The sequence below is a fragment of the Myxine glutinosa genome, chromosome 8, assembly GCF_964187855.1.
Source record: "Myxine glutinosa chromosome 8, kmMyxGlut1.1, whole genome shotgun sequence".
NCBI classification, from domain to species: Eukaryota; Metazoa; Chordata; class Myxini; order Myxiniformes; family Myxinidae; genus Myxine; species Myxine glutinosa.
Window position 1 is genome coordinate 47,772,116 of NC_136268.1, and position 10,760 is coordinate 47,782,875.

The 10,760-nt window shown below is 43.7% G+C and overlaps 1 protein-coding gene and 1 long non-coding RNA gene across 2 annotated transcripts in view; one reads left to right on the forward strand and one right to left on the reverse strand.

Moving 5' to 3' along the window:
* ADPRHL1 (ADP-ribosylhydrolase like 1) overlaps positions 1–1,072 on the forward strand; it is a 43,631-nt gene extending 42,559 nt beyond the window's left edge. The window contains 2 exon segments of the mRNA XM_078783951.1: positions 220–245; positions 247–1,072. Coding sequence (XP_078640077.1) covers positions 220–245; positions 247–381 — 161 coding nt within the window. The 3' untranslated portion in view covers positions 382–1,072.
* Positions 1,073–6,364: 5,292 nt separating this feature from the next.
* On the reverse strand, positions 6,365–10,495 carry LOC137432058 (uncharacterized). Its single transcript, XR_010985391.2, has 3 exons — positions 10,285–10,495; positions 9,009–9,139; positions 6,365–6,750 (listed from the first exon to the last, which is right to left on the reverse strand). It is a non-coding gene; the product is annotated as an uncharacterized LOC137432058 (long non-coding RNA).
* Positions 10,496–10,760: the final 265 nt, after the last annotated feature.

A 10,760-nucleotide genomic window follows, 5' to 3' on the forward strand; every position in this document is an offset into this window, starting at 1 on the left:
TACCTATTCAGATCTATCTGGCTCTACATATTGCTACCCCACCCGACATAACAATATATATATATATATACATATATATATATATACACATATATAAAAAAATATATATATACATATATATATATACATATATATCTCACAACTAATCAGGTTTCTACAAAAAAAATAATTGAAGAAATAAAAGTTTCTTGCATGTTTACATTTCCTCCTTGACTGCAGGGTACAACAACAGCACTGGTGCCATAGCAGGCAGGCTTCCTGTATGGCATTCTTTATGGCTTGAAAAACGTTCCTCAGAATCACTTCAAGGATCTGGAAATGCGCAAGCAACTTGAGCACCTCGGAGGGAAGCTGTACGAGAAAGCCCAGAGCAAATGTTAAAGGGTGAATGAGTGGAGAAGGGGCAACGTGGAAGGATTTACATTCGGAAGAGAATGCTGGAATTGTGCCACCACTCTGGCCTCGTATAATGAAACATCGAAACACCAGTTTGTTTGTTTTTTAATTAATTGACTTGCATGCAAGACTTTTTGGCAAGGTGGAAGGGTTATAAGAACCTTGATTTGCCAAAAAAAAAAGTGTGATCTGTTGGACTGTTTTCCAAAGATAAAATGTGGTTAAACTTTTATTCTGGTTAAACTAAAAGATAAAGTTTTTTGGGACTGCCACTTTTAACGTGGAACCCAGTGCTATCTGCTGCATGATCGGGTTGTCGGCGACTAAACTGAAACACCTCACTACCTTTTGCTAGTGGGGAAGCCAGTGATTGTGTCACTTGCCAAGACTAAAAACAACACCTGACGAAGGGTGGATGAGCTCTCTTCAGGAGCCAACGGCCAACCAGTACGAAGATGATGTCTCCAAAATAACTCCCAATGGGGGTAGGAAGTTTATTTTCCTACCGGGATGAGTTACCCCCTCCTGCACAATGGTCCTGTGAAGAGGTTCCTTGTTTAGGGACGCAATGGAGGTTTTTCCAGTTTATCCTCTTCTTCTTTTGCTTTGTATCCCTTCACATTTAGCAGCTTTCAGCCTTGTTTAGGGCGAACTTCAATAAAAATACATAAAACTAGATGGGCCACCTAGGCCGAGCCACTTTATTACTGTGGGCAGTTATGACCGGGATCTAATCTGCTCCGCTTTGATACAACCCCGCTTTCATCAGACACGTGACCTATGAAGCTATGATGTCCTCTTTATAAAACTGAATTCAGAATTGGATTTTAAATATTCCAAATAAAATGAGGGGTCCTTGGGGTCGTTTGGGACTTCATAGCCTTTGGGGGTCCTTGGGGTATTTTGGGTCATCAGGGTCTTTTGGGTAATTGGGGTCTTTTGGGTCATCGGGGTCTTTTGGATCCTTGGGGTGTTTTGGATCCTCGGGGTCTTCGGGGTATTTTGGGTCTTTGGGGTGTTTTGGATCTTTGGGATCTTAGAGGTCTTGGTGGTTTTAAGGGTCTTCAAAGGTCTAAGGGGTCTCAGCAGTCTAAAGTGCCAAATGGTACATTCGAATTGTATGTAATTAATAGATGTACAATTGCACATAATGAATAAACAGGATGCCACTGAGTTGAAACGGTACGTTATTAATAGACATACAGGCTGTTCCAAAAATACCGAGACAACTCTGGTTGTTAATATACAGGATGTTTCAAAAAGAGTGATACAACTTTAAACGTTTATTTACAAAGGAACAGAAACCTCAGGATCATAACCCAAACATTTATTGAAAGCTTATGACGTGGTATTTTCTATCACTGATTGCTATTGCAGTAAATCACTGCTGGAGTTAGTGAGAGGCCAAGGTCTGAAATTGGCATTTACACAAAATCCTTGTAATTGACGTTCTCGATGTGTGCCCCTCCGCGGTTCAGACAGGCATTGATCTTGACTCCAATGTTCTGTCCAAACTTCCTGTAGGTCTCATGTGGCACTGCCTGGAGGTAGTCTGACACCTCTTACTTCAGATCATCCAGTGTGGTGGGGCGGTTGATATAGACAGAGACCTTGGCAGCCCCGCAGAACCAGTAGTCCAGAGGGTTGAAGTCTGGGATATGGGGTGCCCAGTCATGAGCGGTACCCAGGGCAACGAGGCAGTTTCTGAAAAGCTGCTACAGGAAAATGATGGTGTCACCAGCTGCATGCGGGGGTGCACCATCCTGCATAAACCAGGTCATGCTGAGCTGGTTTGGGGTAACCTTTTGGTCTAGATAATTAGGGAACTTCTGGAGTACAGCCCGGTAGCACTCATCGTTGATCGTCACCGTCCTGCTGTTGTCATTCTCAAACCAGTAAGGCCCTAACATTCCCCACCTGGCATTGAAGGTGCAGAAGCATGTGACCTTAGGCCCTTTCAGGTACCTCTCAGTGATCTCCTCAGGTGGTTCTGCCCCCCAGAAAATATTGTTGTGGTTGTTGATTTAGTCTCATACCACAGAGCCACCACTTTTGTCTTCTGCTTCACTGTCAATGGCATAGCTGAGCTATATAGCTAAAAATCCAAGGGAACAAATACGACGATAACACCACCAAACCCTGAAAAGGAAAATGTTATAGGTCAAAAAGCAAAGAAATGGCAGGAAGTCAAAGTTGTATCAATCTTTTTGAAACACCCTGTATTTAGTACCGCAAATGATACAACGATACCCTTTGTTTTATATATTATAGAAACTCATAAAGTTGGTTTTTAATTTTTAAGTATGGTGGATTAATGTAAAAGAAAATGACGACTCCACAGGAGAAAGTTCAGTGCGTCAAATGGTTCATCGAGACGAGATCTGACAAGCAAGTTAAGTGTAATTTCTGTACAAGGTATGGAAGGAATCCACCATCGCGGACTAACATCAAAGTGGTACAAGAGGTTTAAGGAGACTGAAAATTGTCAGAAACAGAAAAGTACTGGTCGACCAAGCACAAGTGCAGCAGACATTGAACGAATACGTGAATCATTTCAACAAAGTCCTAGAAAATCAAGCCAACGTGCATTCAGAGAACTGGGACTACCAACCACCACTGTACACAGGATTTTGCATAAAATACTGAAGATTTAGGCTTATAAGGTGCAGGCTTGAATGCACGTTGGCTTGATTCTGCAGGAACTCAAACCAAATGATGGACCCAAACGCATGGCGTTTGCCTTGGAAATGTTCAGTCGCATGGAGGATGATGAAGATTACCTGAAAAAGGTCATGTTCAGAGATAAAGCTTGCTTTCATGTATCGGGGAAGGTCAAACGGCAGAATGTGAGGATCTGGAGCTGTGAAAACCCCCACGTGATCATTGAAGAAATACGTGATAGTCCAAAGGTCAATGTATGGCGTGGCCTTCTCCATGACCCCTTGGTGGGTCCGTCTTTATTTGCCGAGGATCCGGTGATCTCAACAATTTAAATGAACATGTTTGAAGGATTCGCCTTCCCACAGATTGAAGACTTGCAACCGGATATCATTTTTCAACAGGGCGGCGCTCCCCTTCATTGGGGATTAGGCATTTGAGTCGTCCTGAATGAAAAATTTCCAGGTCGCGAGATTGGCCGAAACGGACCAATCTTCTCGCCCCCACCATCACCAGACATAACTCCCCTTTATTTTTTCTGTGGGGGTTGTCAAAGATGTCGCCTGCAACACCAAGATGGCAAACCTGCAAGATCTTCATTCTCGGATCACAGCTGCATGCGCACTGGTGGACACAAACATTCTCAGCTTAACATTGCAAGAACTCCTGTACTGCCTTGATTTGCTGCGCATGACAAACGGAGCTCACATTCAAGTGTATTGATGGTGTTCACAAAACTTTGAGTTTTTATATCATATAAACCAAAGCGTATCGTTGTATCATCTGTGGTTCTAAATATATTAACAACCAAAGTTGTCCAGGTCTTTTTGGAACACCCATATAGTCACATGGCTGGAGAACATAAAATAGTAAGATTTCTTCTTCTTCTTCTCACAACAATAAAACATTCTGGCAGCCAGACCGTGTGACTGATCACGTTGATATTTTACACAAGTATTCCCTTTGACGACTATTTCATAATTTTGAAGTTTCACGTCGATGGATGGAGCGGTTCAAGAGAAAGATTTTTTTTTTAAAGAAGATTTTCGTTCAATCCAATATAGCTGACAGACCATGTGATCTATGATTTATTCAAAAACACCCTGGTATCCCCCAACGATTGGGAAACATGAGTGTAAAGTTTCTACTCAACCTGTCCAGCCATTCTGGAGGAGTTTATTTTTAAAGGTTTAATCTCCAAATAATCATAGCTGCCAAACCATGTGACCTATGACGTCACAGCCAGGGGCCCTATTGTTCGTCATGGATCGGCAATCATGCCTGTAGTTTTTCCTTAACCTGTTCAGCCGTTTCAGAGAAGAGTTTTGAAGGATTTTATGTTCAATCCAATAAGGCTGCCAAACCATTTCCCACGTGACTTACGACATAATAAATATTAATTCTCCAAAACAATTGTTGCATAGATCAAGCTCGGGAAATTTCAAACTGATCGGATAAAGTGTTGTACTTGTCGAATTATGACGTCATATTGAAGGCACTGATGACGTCATGGTTAACAACACTTATTCCCCATGCGGATACTTTTACAATGAGCCCATGTTTCAATTTTTGGGTTGCGGAGATGAGATCCAAACTTTTTTCCGTTTTTTCAAAAATGGCACCTGTACCCCGTGAAGAAATTTAATCCTGATCGGATGAAGTTTTTTACTTGTCAAATTATGACGTCATAATGGAGGCACCTGTGACATCATCATTCACATATGTTATTCTGCATGGAGAGTACTTTACAATGAGATATGTCTCAATTTTTTCTGTGCAGCGGTTTTGGAGATAGAGGTGCAAAGTTATTCGGTTTTTCCAAGACGGCGCCCATACCACGTGACGTATGACGTCATAATTAGCTTTAAAAGATTCTAGACGCCAAAGTGCTCCTTTGGTGAAACTTTCCTGTCCATCGGTCAAACCATTGCAGAGAAAATGCTTTTTCAAGAAAATAAATCTCAAAAATCGCAGTGCAATCATTGACGGCCTGAGATGCACATGTGGAGTTTCTTCTTCTTCACATAATAACAACCTCTAGCTTCCAGACCATATATCCAATCATCTTGAAATTTTGCACACTTATTCAACTTCATGACTTCTACTTTACTATAAAGTTTCACGTCGATCAATGAAGTGGTTGAAGAGATATAATTTTGTTTATATTTCCGTTCAATTATCAACCGTTACCATTCCATAGAGCTGTCGCAAATTCCAAAAGGGCATTTAGCATGCCGACATGGGGAACATAATTGTGAAGTTTCCATTCGATATGATCAAAAATGAGGGAGGAGCTAGGTTTTAAAGGTTTATGCTTCAAAACATCATAGCTCCTAAACCATATGACTTATGACATCATGCTCGTTGAACTTTTTGTTCATCATGGTTATGCGATTTTGCCTGCAAAGGTTGGCCTCAATCTGTTCAGCTGTTGCAGAGAAAAAGGCGTTTTAGTGTTTTTCACGAAAAACAATATGGCGGCCGAACCATGTGACGTATGACGTCGAAATGTTTTGCATTCTGAATTTTTTTTCACTTAGGTCATGTAAAAGAAAAATCATATTCGTGGCATCAAGGGGTATATTTGTAGATTTTTAACTTCGTAACGTTAGCACTTTTAATATCCTAAATAAACATGTTTTTTGGTCCCATTGTAGAGTTCTTTAGAATGAGCCATGACTCAATTTTTGTCATTCAGCCGTTTCGGAGATATAGAGGGGCAAAGTTGAAGGTGTTTTTCAAGATGGCGCCCATACCACGTGACCTACACGTCATAATTAGCAGTAAAAAAAATTCTACCTGTCGAGCCAATCATGTTTTATCTGAATTGTTTTTTATCTTGATTTGTAAGCTATTGAAAAAAATCAAGGTGGGGGAATTGCCCCCCACTTCCTCCCCCCACTCCCCCAAACTCCGACGGTGCTTGTGGATGTGTGCTGGTATTTTATGTAGAGCAGAATAATAGAGGACAGGTTGTAGACAACAATAATAGGGGACATCCTTCCGGGTTTGGCAAAATCAGTACCAGATACTGGGGTAATACACCGTTTGAGTATCCTGCGTGGGGAGTGTTGGAGGGCGACCCATCCAAGATTGTACTCCTTATCCAAACAAACTGCCTCGGCAGCGCTATCCGCCTCAGGTGTGAAAGGAATGGTTATTAAGACTTGGAGAATCAGTTGGAAAGTTTCTGGGAGAATGCATGAAACCTGCAGCCAACAGGTGTAGGGGTGGGAGCAAGACCCAAGGGTGAGTCAAAAATAAATTTGAAGCCACCATTGTGCCTACAGAAAACAGGTCTACCCTGGAATAGCTTCCTGTCATGAGATGCCAATGACCACAGAAGGCCTTTAATTCAACAACAAGGGGTGAATGGGCAGCAGTCCACAAAGTTGGGAGCCATATCTATGACATTCAATGTAGGACTCATTCAATACCGCATTATATGGAATTTCATGAAGATGGTGAAGGAAAGCCTGGGCCCTGCAGAGACCTCAGAAGCCACAACCAGTTTGCTCATGAAGAGTTTTATAGCTGACCATGAGACCCAAGAGCTCCAGAGACCCCCCTTCCAAAGGCTGATCAGCAGGGCCAATGAGGGGGGGGGGGGGGCAGAGGGTTGCTGCCTCGTCGGCTCGTCCTCACTTCCTCATCGTTACATGATTGAAGAGTCATGACCTGTGAAAGTTGATAAGCCTATGTTTGAAGTCCCACATTATTGTGGGGTTGGCCGGGAGTGTGGGGAGGTGGAGGGGAAGGGAGGAGGGTTGGGTGGGAGGAAGGAGGGGAAGATGGAGGGGGGGGGGCAAGGAGGAAAACACAGAGAGGGGTTGGGGAAAGACAGAGGGGTGGGGAAGAAAGAGACAGAGAGGGGTGGAGGTTGCGGGAGAAAAAAAGAGAGAGAAAGGAGGGGGAGGTTAGCAAAGATAATTTGTTATGCTTAATGACCACACAGACAGACAGACCTGCACAATGCCATCACACACACACACACACACACACACACACACACACACACACACACACACACACACACACACACACACACACACACACACACACACACACACACACGTGCCGGATTAAGCCAAGCCAGGGCCGGGGGCAAATAATATTTTCGGTCCGATCTCAACCAGAGTGCCACCCCCAGAGCACAGGTTGTCTGAGGTTGAGTAAAGAATCTCTCATCTCTATGGTTTATTTAGATTTAGAGTTCAAGGAGTTATATTAATAAAATACGTTTTTTTTATTTTCCTCATTTTCCTTGATTACCGGCAAACACATAAAAACGAAACTCACGGCCCTCCTTATATGTTCACTCGGGAACCACGGCCCTCCTTACACGTTCACTCGGAAACCACGGCCCTCCTTACTACGTTTACTCACGTGGAACATCTCATGACCTTCTTTACACCATTCACTCACATGGAACATCTCATGACCTTCTTTACACCATTCACTCACATGGAACATCTCATGACCTTCTTTACACCGTTCACTCACACGGAACATCTCATGACCTTCTTTACACCGTTCACTCACATGGAACATCTCATGACCTTCTTTACACCATTCATTCACACGGAACATCTCATGACCTTCTTTACACCGTTCACTCACATGGAACATCTCATGACCTTCTTTACACCATTCACTCACACGGAACATCTCATGACATTCTTTACACCGCTCACTCACACGGAACATCTCATGACCTTCTTTACACCGTTCTCTCACATGGAACATCCCATGACCTTCTTTACACCGTTCACTCACATGGAACATCTCATGACCTTCTTTACACTGTTCACTCACATGGAACATCTCATGACCTTATTTACACCATTCACTCACATGGAACATCTCATGACCTTCTTTACAGCATTCACTCACACGGAACATCTCATGACCTTATTTACACCGTTCACTCACATGGAACATCTCATGACCTTCTTTACACCATTCACTCACACGGAACATCTCATGACATTCTTTACACCGCTCACTCACACGGAACATCTCATGACCTTCTTTACACCGTTCTCTCACATGGAACATCTCATGACCTTCTTTACACCGTTCACTCACATGGAACATCTCATGACCTTCTTTACACCGTTCACTCACATGGAACATCTCATGACTTTCTATACACCATTCACTCACATGGAACGTCTCATGACCTTCTTTACACCATTCACTCACACGGAACATCTCATGACCTTCTTTACACCATTCACTCACATGGAACATCTCATGACCTTCTTTACACCATTCACTCACATGGAACATCTCATGACCTTCTTTACACCATTCACTCACATCGAACGTCTCATGACCTTCTTTACACCATTCACTCACATGGAACGTCTCATGACCTTCTTTACACCATTCACTCACATCGAACATCTCATGACCTTCTTTACACCATTCACTCACATGGAACATCTCATGACCTTCTTTACACCATTCACTCACACGGAACATCTCACGGCCTTCTTTATACTGCTAACACACACGGAACATCACAACACTCACACACCACTCACTCGCACAATTCACTCCAAACACTTCCTTGCTTGCTTCCTCATACCACGCTATTTTAGTAAGAACAGAACAGATTAGCACATTTGTACCATGTCCAGACAGCTATTTTCGTTTGTGAAAAGAAAACCTGCATAAAAACATTTTATTCACTCAATATTTTTGGGCCGGTCAGGATCTTGGGCCGGGAGCAAATGTGGAATCCCTGGAGCAAATCCCACTATAATCCGCCATTGAAACACACACACACACACACACACACACACACACACACACACACACACACACACACACACACACACACACACACACACATGATCCTCCATTGTTGCTCCCACATTGAAGGGAAACCTGGACTGCGGTACAAAACAAACAAAAAAATTAACTCTTTAATAACCGGAAACACTCACGACCATCCATAAAAGAAGAGGAAGAGGATGATGATGAGAATGGTGAATGCAATTGAGGGGCGGCAAATCCAGACAGCCCCAGCCATGAGTCGTGATCGTCTTTCTTGTGCAGTGCCCTCAGTAAAAAACCCCTGCAAGAAAAAAAAGGTACACAGCCAATCACAAACCACCTCACTAGACCCAAATATCAATGGCTGCCATTTTCAGACTAAGTGCTCTTTGCGTAGTGGAAGTCTCCCTTCTATGAATTGTGTTTAACTTTGCGTTAAGGTCATCGTTTGTAGACCCCCCCCCCCCCCCACTCTCCAAGCCCCCACAGCCCCAGGGACTTCCTGAATCCTGACACCCCCTCACCCCCATGGCAATGTTGCTTCCTTTGTGTTGTCCTTGTTTCTCTGTGTGGTCTATCATCTCCCCACGTGGTCGACGACTCCATCTACGAGATTTGTCTTCAAATAATGGATTGTCTAGCATTGTCTCTATCACTGCAGTAGTTTTCTAACAACTGTACACTAATGTCCCTTCACAAGGACTGGCATTCACCGCATCGATCTTCAACTCCTCACGACCTTTGACAACCCGTCTCGGATGGACAACATCTCCAAACCGGCCTCCAAGACAGGCAACGTCTCCATGTTCTCCGCAGAGTTACGTCCATTCCGAGACGTTCGAAGATCATTACAGTGTACAAGGGTCTCTGTCCCGTCCGAGTAGTCATGGAGTACGAATGACGAAGACATTTTATCCACACATATTCTCCTTTAGAATATATTCATATTCCCTCCATGGTCATTAGTATGTTTCGTTGTTCGAAAGAGTCCGACAGAAGAAGACAAAGTAGAAGTGAAAAGACCGTTAGTGATCCCAAATGGATGTTGAAGACAACGGTGGTGGGCAAGGACCTTCAGATGTCCAGAAGAAAGATCAAGATGTGCATTCACCGGTGGGGAAAAGAGGAGGATTATTAGGAAAGGTACATTTGTAAAGAGATGTGTTGTCCTTATTAAAAGCCTCCTCTATATGATAGGAGGAGGCTTCACCTGTTGTGGGATTGCTTTCTACAATTAGTGCCCCCACTTTTTAGCTCACCTGGAACATAGTTCCGGGGATTTAATGGGATGACACGTCATCTGTCCGTCAGTGAACACCTGCAACTTCGTCTCCGAAACTGCTGATGGGATTGTGACCAAACCTGGCTAAAATGATATTTGGTATGTTGCAACTCAAGTTTGCCCACGGCATTACCATGTGGACACTTGATACGCAGTGCCCGTACCTGGCCGTTGGAGTATGGGCGTATCCGCACGGTGAACTCGTGTCTGCAGAGCTCACACCGGGAAGCGTTAGAGGTGGAAATCCATTTCTCTAGGCAGGAGCGGTGAACAAAGCCGAGGGAGCCGGAGCAGAGGCATGGCGAGAGGAAGGAGTCGGGGTGTGCAGTCCCGTCGCTTTGTATCCACCCGGTCTCGTGACAAATGCGACACATGGGCGAGTCATTGCGAACAAGGCTGGGATTGGACAAGAGGAAAAAGAGAGAGAGAGGAAGAGTAAAGGAGACAGAATGAGACATGGGGTACAGGCAGAGGCAACTAGAATGGTACTCAGTAGAGAGCATACCTCCACCAGGCTGAACAGTCTACCTTTTGTATCCCACCGATAGGCCAGATCTGAATTCAGACCTGAACCAAAATCTAATCAGCTTGTTCCTGTCGTCGACCCAACTCCTCCACCTTGTTTTGTTATAATCAGTTG